The sequence below is a fragment of the Schistosoma mansoni genome, chromosome 1, assembly GCF_000237925.1.
Source record: "Schistosoma mansoni strain Puerto Rico chromosome 1, complete genome".
Lineage (NCBI taxonomy): Eukaryota > Metazoa > Platyhelminthes > Trematoda > Strigeidida > Schistosomatidae > Schistosoma > Schistosoma mansoni.
Window position 1 is genome coordinate 23,062,658 of NC_031495.1, and position 11,538 is coordinate 23,074,195.

At 30.7% G+C, this 11,538-nt stretch overlaps 2 protein-coding genes across 2 annotated transcripts in view; both read right to left on the reverse strand.

Annotated features, from left to right (window-relative positions):
- Positions 1 to 999: 999 nt before the first annotated feature.
- Positions 1,000 to 3,153, reverse strand: Smp_119170 (hypothetical protein; the record flags this gene model as incomplete). Its single annotated transcript, XM_018793707.1, has 1 exon — positions 1,000 to 3,153. The coding sequence occupies one exon, from the start codon at positions 3,151 to 3,153 to the stop codon at positions 1,000 to 1,002; it is 2,154 nt and encodes a 717-aa protein (XP_018648193.1).
- A 348-nt stretch (positions 3,154 to 3,501) lies between these two features.
- The window catches only part of Smp_160970 (hypothetical protein), a gene marked incomplete at both ends in the record, with an annotated part of 29,018 nt that continues 20,981 nt past the window's right edge, over positions 3,502 to 11,538 (reverse strand). The window contains one exon of the mRNA XM_018793708.1: positions 3,502 to 5,504. Within this exon, the coding sequence (XP_018648194.1) occupies positions 3,502 to 5,504 (2,003 nt within the window). The remainder of the gene's footprint in view (positions 5,505 to 11,538) is intronic.

Here is an 11,538-nt window from a genome sequence, read left to right on the forward strand (position 1 = left end):
TTTATTTTTTTTAGAAAATAATTAAAAATGAAAATTTAAACAATCAAATGCGAATATTAAATGAAAAGGATAAAAAAAAGAAAAAGAAAGAAAAAGAAAACAATCAAAAAGAACATTTGATAAAATGTTTCCCCCCTTTTTTTTCCTTTAAATATATTTAACAATCAGTATGGAAAGTGGAAACAAGGAGAAAAAAAAGAAAAAAAGGGAAAATCATATTCAATCACAATGTATAAAATTCACTGATGCTTAACCTTTTCAAGATACATTAGATACTCATTATTCTTTTCAATGATAATAAAATTTATATTTACATTTATGAATCATGTTTGATTAAAAGTTTTCGTTGTTTAATTTATTTATAATTTTAAGAAAACATTTAAGAAATATAAACAAGAAAACTGTTTATTTAAGATGGAAGCACTAAGTTTACTTTTTTTTTAAAAAATGATCCATAAAAAAACAAAACAACAATCAACATTCCATATTTGAAATGTAAACAAGAATTCCATACGATTTCAAAGTAATATCGTAATGAAAGTGACAAAAAAAAGAAAAAAGGAAGTAGTTTATAACACAATTAAACAAAATAGGATAATAAAGAAAACGACAAGGTAATCAATAAATCCAAAAAAAAATAAACAAACAAACATTTGTTTATAAAATAATTCAGTCCGAATTTTGAAAAATCGATTTTTCTTTGAAAATTAAAGCAGATTTATGATTGTTTAAATTTATTCAACGTACAATATAATAATATTATTGTTTGAACAAGTTATATAGATATATATATGGAAGTGAGCGGAAAATCATTTGGACCGATTTGGATATAAGGCTTAAATAAGAATCAATTATCATTGTAGAAACTAATAATAAAGTCATTGAATATAGAAACTCATAAATGAGCATTGTATATTGTTCATCCAAACAAAAATAATAGAAACAAACGAATGAACATTATTTAGTTGTAGAAAAGAAAGAAGCCGAAGAAGAAGAATATTAGAAATTAGTTTCAGTTAATTTTTTTCGATTCAATGAAGCCATTTCATGAGATTTATAATTTTTTACATATTTTGATTGGATATTCGTTGAAGATTTATTCGTTTCTGTTTCTTTTAAATATTGATTACTATGATTAGTATTATTATTACTATTATTAACTGGTTCTATATACAAATCTTTCATTGGTTGTATTATACAATTAACTTGTTGTTGTAAAAGAAAATCATCAAATGTAATTCGTATTGAACTAAATGGTATGCCAGTTTCGACAAAATTTGCAATTCTTGTATAAATTTCTGGATAATGATGTCTTAAACTAACACCTCGTTCACGAAGCATACGTTGTAAACGAAGCATATAAGCTTCTCTAGCAGCTATTGCTTGTTTATCTATTTTCATTGTGGCAACTTTCATATGTGATACTTCAGGCTTTTCAGTAGGTTGTGTATTTTGCGAGGCGACAACTTCATTTTTATTCCTTAAATTTGAATGAGAAGGAAACGGTAGTATCAAACTTTGCTTAAATAAATGCACTGGACGACCATCTTTTCGAGCAATTAGCTCATATGCGCATACAACTACAATTAAAACCATACTTGAAGAAGGATTGTATGATTTACATGGATTAGCAATACTTGAATCTAATTCTTCCAGCTCATTAAGTGTAAGATATGTAGGAGGAGCCATTAAACCTCCTGGACTCGGTTGGTGAAGTCTTTCCCATTGATGAAGCGCTTTTTCTATAGAAGTATCGTCTAATTCTTCATTTACAAATGAATGTTCTAATGATCGTTGTAAAAATGTTTCGGCATGTTTAATTAATGAAAATGATAAGAGTATACCACCTCTTCCAAGACGAGCCATACCAGTTTTAGCAAGAGCTGTAAGGCCTGTAATTTGACCTGGAGCAAGATTTCGCAACAAACGACAACAAACACGTTTAGCTCTAGAAAATGAACAGTTTGAAGGGTGATCACTTGGATTACTTTCACACTCTTCTCGACATTTGTTTGAACAATATAACGTAAAACAATTGGCGCATGCACACCATTTATTGGCTTGAGACACTGGTAGAGGTTTGGTTGAGCATGTAGATTTACCACAACTTATGTATAGTAAACCATCAATTGGATGACGTATCATCGCACCAGACAATTGATTTAATCCGAATTCTCCTAAATTTAGTGGTTTATGACTGTCTGGTCCAGCAATAAGTTGTAAGTATTCATAACGATGAGAATCTTCTTTTATGTCAAACTCATGAGCCGCTATAGAAATAGCTTCAGCAGCAGTAGGAGGAAGATAACGATGTTCAGCCTCCGGATAAACAGGCCACCAACCAACACTTATTAATAAATGTTCAAGGGCTGATGGTCTATTTGCAAGAAGACTACGATGTCTTGATGAACATGTATCAAGCAATGAAGTTAAACAAGTTAAATCAGATAATTGATCAAATCCATCTGTAACCTCAGACTCAGTTTCACCATCTGCATCTGCTGAATATAGTTCATTACATGAGATTTTATCTGGCGGATTTATCATTTGTGAAGACTCTTTACTTTCTGAATCATCTAAACTAAGACAATTTTCAATACTACTAGCATTCTTTTGAATAAATTGCTTAGATTCAAGATTACTTTGATTTAAATATTCTTTTGGTTTTACTAAGACATTAGTTGTAGTAACATTTTCATATTTTCTATCAGATTGTTTTTGATCTTCTTCAGAAGAAATTATTTGATGCTCATTTGAATTTTCTGTTCCTGAATCATGATCAACATCTTTTATATTAGATAATGATATTGTAGGTCTTGAATCAGTATTAAATTTATGAGTTATAATATTTGGTGATGAAATCAAATTAATTTTCTTGACTGAATTAGATTGATTTATATCCAATTTTGAATTATTATCTAAATATAATACTGATTTATTAGCATCATATTTATCTGGTGGTTCTGTAGTTGCACGATTAAATCTATTTAGTTTCTCTTTACACCATCTTTGTTCATATTTTGGTATAAAATCTTGTGGATTTAATTCAATTAATTTACCTTGTCCTTTAGTATAATTATGTCTTGGAGCAACTTGTGGTCGTATATCTTGTGATTCAATTGATTTATATCGTTGTGCACTTAATGAACGCATTGAATTATTTAGTTTTGATTGAATAGGACGTAAATAATTATTGGTTTGTCCAGATTTTTGTTTAATTAATTGACTAGGTCTAACAAAATTTGGTGGATTTAAAATTTCTGATTTTGGCCATATTGGTTCAGCTACTGTTTCAATTGTTTTTTGTGATAAATTCGATATATTCGTAAGTGAATTATCACTAGGTTTACAAATACTAGATAAAGATCGAAGCGATGAAATTAGTGCTTTATTGTACGTGGTGTATACGATGGACTAGGAAAAATGCTTTTGAGTGGGATGTTCGAATGTGTTCTTTTCTCGTTTATATTATATTCTTTCACTGTATTAGTGGTTATTAGATCAGATGTAGCTTGTAAACAATTTCGCTTTATCTAACCATTCAGGGATATGTAGTTTTGTTAATGATTGAGCTATTCTTAATTCATGTGTTGAACGCGCTTTCTCTTTTAATCGATCAATCAAACCTTGTGCGCCACCGGTTGTTGTTTTCTTTTTGTATCTTGCAACCTCATATTGAGGTGGTACTTTTTGTAGATCAGATTCTTCACTGTTAACGAGACCTTGATAACTTTTAGCTTTTTGCCATTGATCATTTGGTGATTGAATTAGTTCAATTTCACTAGTTTCTACTGTGTTTCCACCGAATTCATTAGATTTTTGACGACGGAATGCCCCAGGAGTACGTGTGAATGTGAGATTGTATAAACTACGAGTTCTATCTTGATATGTATCAATTATCGCGGCATCAAATGATCCATCATTGACTTGAGTATTTAATTTATCTAAGTCAGTTTCTAAAATAACCGGTCGTTTGAAATTTTCACCAGTGTCAATATCAGTTTCTAATAAAGAACTATACGATTTGGTGTCACCAAAAAATTTCTTCGTTAATAATTTATTTGGTTCATTTTGAATATTATATACACCAGAAGAATATTGATAGGATGGTGTGGTTGGTGTTCTGGCTTTTTGAATTTGAGCATCTAAATCAAACAGTGAAGCAGACTGTCTTGCTTCCGAATGCGATTCACTATCTGTATTTAATTGATTCGTGGCTTCAATTGTGTCAGCTCTTGACTCAGCTATAGCTGAATCTAAATCTGTAAACCGATAACGTGAATCTGATCTTGAACTACGTGGACGATAAGCTGAAGGCTGAGGGTTTTGTACAGAACGGGATTGACGTTCCTCTTGTCGTTTGCGGCTAGAGCTCCTCAATCTTTCACGAATCTCATCATCAGTGGGTATTGGTTTTAGGTGCCATTTTGTACGTGGATGGTAGTGAGTAGGTGGTTTAGATGTAACTGTACTAGGAGATAGAATATGATGGTGTCTTGGGGGGCTCGGACTCATTTGTCTGTGTCTATGGTTTAGGTCCCCCTTTAAAATTGGAGTATTAGATAACTCAATTGATTCTTTAGGTTCATTCACTTTCCGTAACTCTTCACTCTTTATATACAAACCTGCATTATAATTTGAAGTTAAAGGTAAATGTTTATTTTTTTCATTAAGATCATTAATTAATTCGTTTGATTTAATCACAGGTTTATGAGTTTCATCTTTTATTGTTACAGACCTATATGATGCATAATTTTGGATTGGTTCATAATTTCTGTCTTCATTTATTTCTCTTACTTCTGGAATATTTTGTCGACAGCTTTCAGATACACCTGAATTGGTAATTATTTGATTATCTATGAACTCTTTTTCGGATAAAATTGGTCCTGGTTTGTATTTAATAGAACTATGAACTTGATTATCTAAATCACCACAATCGCCTTGTAGAATACGACTTTTTCTTTGTGACGCTAGTTGAATATCATCTTGTTCAGCTTTTATTGGTTCATAATAATGGAGTGATGTAGGTTGTTTAATTGTCTCAAATAAGACTACATTAGTTAATGTTTTATTCTCTTGTAATGATGGTATATTATTATTGTTATCTGTATACCTTGATCGATCTTCTATAATATATGGGGATTTAGCAAGAATTGTTGATGACGTTGATCCTATTACTGATTGATTTTTAACATAACTTGATGTTTTATTTATTCGATTATAATCATCTAATTCATTATCATAAAAATTTTCTGTATGATATTCATACGGTTTACTTATTTTTGTTTCATCTTTAATATTTATTAAACCATTTGTTGATCTGAAAGATTGATTATCATGATCTTGTTCATAAATGATACGATCATGATGTTCATTTGAATATGATTTGTGAAAGTTTGGTTGTATTATTTCATCTGTATATTTTGAATTGGTTAATTTATTTCCATATAAATTTGATGCATAAATTTGAGGTGAATTGGAACTTTGAATGATTGGAATATGTTCTAAAATGAATTGGAAAAATCAAAATCAAGATGGTATTATGGTTTAAGTTAATGTTAAACGAAGTGTTGTAAGCAAAGATGGATAGTAGCTAGCAGTGGAGTCCAGGACGCGCGTTTCGTCCCATTTGGGACTCGTCAGCTGGATGTACCTACATCTCAGAGTTGATGTTCACTCTGGGACTCGAACCCAGTACCTTTTAGTAGCTGAGTAGATAATGAAAGGTACTAGGTTCGAGTCCCAGAGTGAACATCAACTCTGAGATGCAGGTACATCCAGCTGACGAGTCCCAAGCAGGATGAAACCTGCGTCCTAGATTCCACTGCTAGCCACTATCCATCTTTGCTTATCATGCTTGTGAATTTAGGCTATATCAAGTCAATACGCACAGTATGCACATATTCCAATTGGAGACTGACCAGTTGCAGTCCTAACACATCAATGGGAAAATTCAAACAAACAATACGAAGTGAAGTTAAATGAAGTGGTTTTGTGGAGATGTTTGTAAAATTTAAACGAACAAGATTTTCACGTTTTTGCAACATCATACGAGATGGAATCTAAACTTGTCAGGTTTTACAGTAAGCAAAAATTATCTTCAAAATTCAAAAAGTAGTTCACAAAATCCAGTTTGTGAATTAGAATTAATTGCCTATTAGTTAGTGTCATTTTTGCAATAAACCAAGTTAAAACGAGAACATTTGACCACTAGTCAAATTGCATGAGAATTATAAAGTATTATAAATTGGTTGAATTCAAGTCATGGACTAATAGATTTCTGTGGTCTAAATATATTTTGCTCTCCTGAAAACCTCAAGGTTTCGAGCGGCAAACAATGTGAGAAAGTGGGTGGACGTTTCTGGGGAATCCCAGTCTAGGGAAGAAAGCTAACCAGTGCTTCCTTATCTTCAGTTATTCTTCAGTTGACTTCAGTCAGTCATGTAAATGATCTTTGAATTACATAATTAGGTAACATTAAACAGCTGCTGTCAGTTGAATTGGCATATTAAAACCATGTTGGCTGCAAAACTGCGATAATGAAATAATTAGCGGTTTGGTATGATGAGTCATAAAAGTTAGAGAATAACAAAACATAGTCATATGAGTGGTTATAAAACATGTGTGTAACTATGTTTCTGTGTTTTTTTGACTTTAAGGTCAATATTTTCACCTTTAGCAGCATATTGTAGGCAATCAGTGTACGTAGTTACATGTCAAAACGATTAAATCACAACTGTCTTTTGGGAACTTCAGATTTTCTTGGCAAAAATAAACTAGGTCAGCTGATTGGCCTAAGTATGCAAAAATGTTACCTGAAGTTTAGCAAACCTGGGACGATAAGGTCAATACCTCCAAGTTATATACATATTAAATTCGTTACCTCAGTCCGTGATAGCTTAGTTCCTTTTAATTCTAAAATTTATATCATTCTTTATATTGAATACTTTGTAACTAAGTTATGAAAGTAATCATTTATCAGTTTGCTTAAATGTCTCAAAATGCTTAGATCTGCGATGTATATCACACTGTCCACTAATTTTAGCAAACGGCCCCAGACCACGGGCTGATCTATAGGAGAAGTACTAGACAATGTATAATCCCTTACTACTCTGTGAACTACAAGGTGCAAATAGTTCTGTTCTACAAGGCTTCAGTTGTAGTCTGAATAACTTTCTAGCAGTATTTCTGACTGAAACATTAGGTAGGATCATTTACCACAAAACTGAAAATTCACACTACCGATAAATTACCGAAATCCATTAAATCTAGGTTTCCGTCTCTCTATCAATTACCCTACATTACTTAAAAGTGAATAAAAACTCGATTCTAACAGTTGTAACGAACGGTCTTTTATGGTAAAAGATATTGCTCATCAAAATTTACATCGGCGGTTAAATCTTTATAGTATGGAGGTTTGTTCAACATCTATTTGCAGATATATCACTCAAATGTAGAACGAAAGGATATTTTGGATGCTATTATTATACGAAAACCAAATGATGATCATTTAATGATCACTATTTTTTTTATTAGAGTATCAATCATTCAATGTTTCAGATTGTAAGAAAGCAATTAATCGTCACTACATAACACGCTGTAGTGATGAAGAGAAACAATCAAAAATATCTTATAAAACTTTCTGTACCTATTCGTTTATATCTAAGATAATTAGCTCATGTTGAAAAGAAGATATTTTCACGAATACATCAGAAACTACTAAAAATAATTACATAAACAAATGAAATAAGCATACGATTTAACATTCCATTCATAGACATAACCTATTAGACATCAAAGAAGTTAGTAAGTATTGACCCTATACAATGAAATATATTTGGCATTTTGTAAACTCTCTAAAGTGGATTAATTGGAAGAAAGGATTATATTTCTTGTTTCATTTTGAGATTTGTTACGAATTCAAACTCGTTATAAGTAGTCAATTAAATATAAGAGAATTTTAAAAAAAATAAAATCATACTGTTTAAGCTTCGCTGATTTACTTATAAAATTATTGATTCAGTATAATATGATTTACAATCCATCAGGATGACCAAAATATATTGATATTTACCTTTTCATTACTTTAATTCATTATAAAGTTCATTACCTGTTGTTATTTTATTAACTATTCCTTTCAAAAGTGTGCACCCACAACCCTATATTGGATTGAAAGTCAGCTCTACTAGTCCGTTGAAGCATATGATATTTTCAGACTACTAAGTTGGTATCAGTGGTTAACATCTCCAATGTCAATCGGTTCTAAAGTGATCTAATGGTATTGGAATCACCATGATGCAAAAGGTTGCGTGTTTTTTAACAGTACCAATTTAGAATAACACAGCTGTCAAGTTCTCCCTGATTTTCAGTGATTATCTAGATGAAGACAGTCTATGATCTAAACTATAATTGAATTGTTATTATTTCAAATGATTCTGTTTTCCACTAATTTATTTCTCATCTTTAACATGAGTCAGTGGAGTCTAACAATTTCTACTGATACATAATGTCATAGAATATCTTAATTTGGTTTATGCACACACACGTACGACTCACATTTTGTATTCTTACCAAAAATGTTTGAAACAATCTCCGAAGCTGAAATATCAGATAAATTTACTATGTATTTCTAATCATTTGAAAGGTTCAAACTCCAGAACGTTGATGTTTAAAACTGAATTCATCATTTTCTGTTGACAAATTACATATCTCCATATTGCCTGATTTTCATACAACGACAATACTTTTAATGAAATCTAGCATATATCACTAAAAATTCTATTGCATTTAAAGCATCAGTCACAAACTTTAGATTTTCATTTAACTCATTAAGTATCCAGTTAGGCTATATCTATCTATCTATCTGTATATATATCCGTTTTGTCCGATTTATGTTTCTTAAATAAGATTGCTTATGAACCTGTTCATGCATGATATTTCCTGAAGTGTATAGATTAGTGAAAAGTAATAAATTATTATTATTTCAAAATCTTTTTTCTTTTTTTGGTTGGCACTAAAACTGAGTTCAGTTTTCATATTCTTTCATGTTGATACATGAAATTTTTTTTACCGAAAAGACAAAAATGGTTACAAATAGAATTAAATTCAAACTTTTAGTGATTAACTGAAAAAATAATGATCTAAAATAATGTTCACTTATTCTTTCTTCCGGGATTAAATGTTTTCTTATAATAGATAATTTGGTTCTATTTAGTGATTAAGTATTATAAATGATAGATTGCTTGCGATTATTCAGTTCTATCTCGATTTCGCTTTGTTAAACACTATAAAAGCTTTTGTTTTCATTAGAAGATAAAAATTAAACTAGCTGTGTCGGAAATAAATAACAAAGTAATTCATTTATTTTTTGAATATTTAAAACCAGTTTCTTCCACTATGAAGACAATTTCTTTCAGATAAGAGTATCAACCAATGAATGAAAAAAATCCAGAATGGATTAGAGGGTCACTTTTTTCTAGTTTGGAACTTCTTATAAGCGTTCATCTGTCACCATACTTGAGAATGAAGCGATTACTCGCAGATAGGCTGTTGATTGATTAATTATGCTAGAATCCATTAAACCATATATTTGAGCTTCAGTCAATTCCTGATGTAGTGTAACTATCACAGAATCCCGTTGAAAGATAATCTCTGTATATATCACAACTTCACTGCACATTTTACGGGATAGGGATCTTGATATGAATCACTGGTTAGCGGTCGATTACTAGTTATTTATTTAAGTAACCTATGTTTAGTTGTCTCGTCTAAAGACAGTTCCTCTTACAATGTTTTATTCACACCCGACCTAACAGACTCATATACAAACGAACATTTCAGGCAAGTGTAAAATTCCATTCAGACATTTAGTACATAGGCAAACAGAGTGGATGATTTGAAAGAGATATCTCTTCGTTTTATTCGTCTTTTTACTGAACGAAAATCTGCCATTAGGAACATTTTATAGGTAGTTTCAAGCTATGCAAGTCATGGAATCTAGATTTCAGGCTACTTCAAACTTGTCAGCAGCCAATATCTCTAAGCTTATGGGGAGTGTTTCCCTTCCTATGCTATTTGAACTCTAGTCTTATGTTGTTACGCATATTACCGATAAGCTAATAGAGCTACCACTAATATTTTGTAAGTGTAAGATATTTATTCTGATTGATCATTGAAAAATAACAGTTGTCATTGTTGTTTGGTTCTCTTGTTCTCATTAATTCATCAACCATTTACAAATCCATGTACCTGACTTTGAGCTGCAATGCAAGGATGAGGGCTAGTGATGCTAAGTTAGTTCCCAAACTAAAGTAGGTGGCGTAGAGTTTGATTCTACAACTTGATGACTGAAATTCGAATGGTCTAACCACTGAGTCAGTGTTACAAACTCATTTACACAGTGTTGATACCCCTAACTAATGATATAAACCGTGTTCGTATTGATGAAATCCTATATAGTGATTTTATTACGAAATATATATGAATACACTAACGAAAGATAAAACAGAAACATCATAATTGTTATCTTAAACGAGCTCAAATAAGTTTTTAACAAAAAAATACTTCGCATTTAAAATTAAATTATCAATAATTTTGTATTGTGAACACAATCATTTTCAAAACGTCATTAGAAACGAACAAAATAAATATAACCATTTATTGATAAAGAAAAAGATTTTAAAGAGTATATACTCCAGGATCACATTTACTAAATCATATAATGTAAAGTGGAAAAGATTGAACATGTGTAAAAGAAACAAAGACAGATGATGATATTGGAACAATACGATTTTTCAATTATTTTTATCATGTGTTACACTTATGATATTTATATCTTCTTTCTCTATAAATATATGACGTAATATAATGGTATGTTTTAAAAAAAAACTTAATTATTTATTCATAAGAAATTTGTTACTTGTACTTATTATATGTATATAACGAAATATTTGTATCAAATTGTGTTCTACTTGTAATCTGAGAGTAATTATCAGAAGGGGGTTTTGTGGAGATTTTAATAATTCTTTCTTTTTATATAGTTGAGATCATGAGTAAATTGAAGCTATCGGTTAAGTACTCTGGCGCGAGACTGATATGTCCTGGGTTCGGATCTCGCGAGGTGGGATCGTGGATGAGCACTGCTGAGGAGTCCCACAATAGGACGAAACGGCCGTCCAGTGCTTCCAGGTTTTTCATGTTGGTCTAGCTTCAATTGACTCATGATTTCAACTATATAAGAGTAATTAGTTTACTTTCAGGCTATATAATTATCTTTTTCATTCCCATTTGAAATGTATGTATTCAGTGAATAAAAATAGCTTTTATGTGGTACTCTACACAATTCTTCATTTAGTGATGGTTTATTAACAATCTTTAAAACAGTTACTTTTATCTCAGAAATGAAAATAAACATTACATTATATTTCAAAAGTAAACGATTTAATTCAAGTCTGTTCTATAGTTAATCTGTTTATTAATGATTGTTTAAATCAGTAATAGTAATGGAATTATTTGTTTAGATTAAATTAAACACTATCA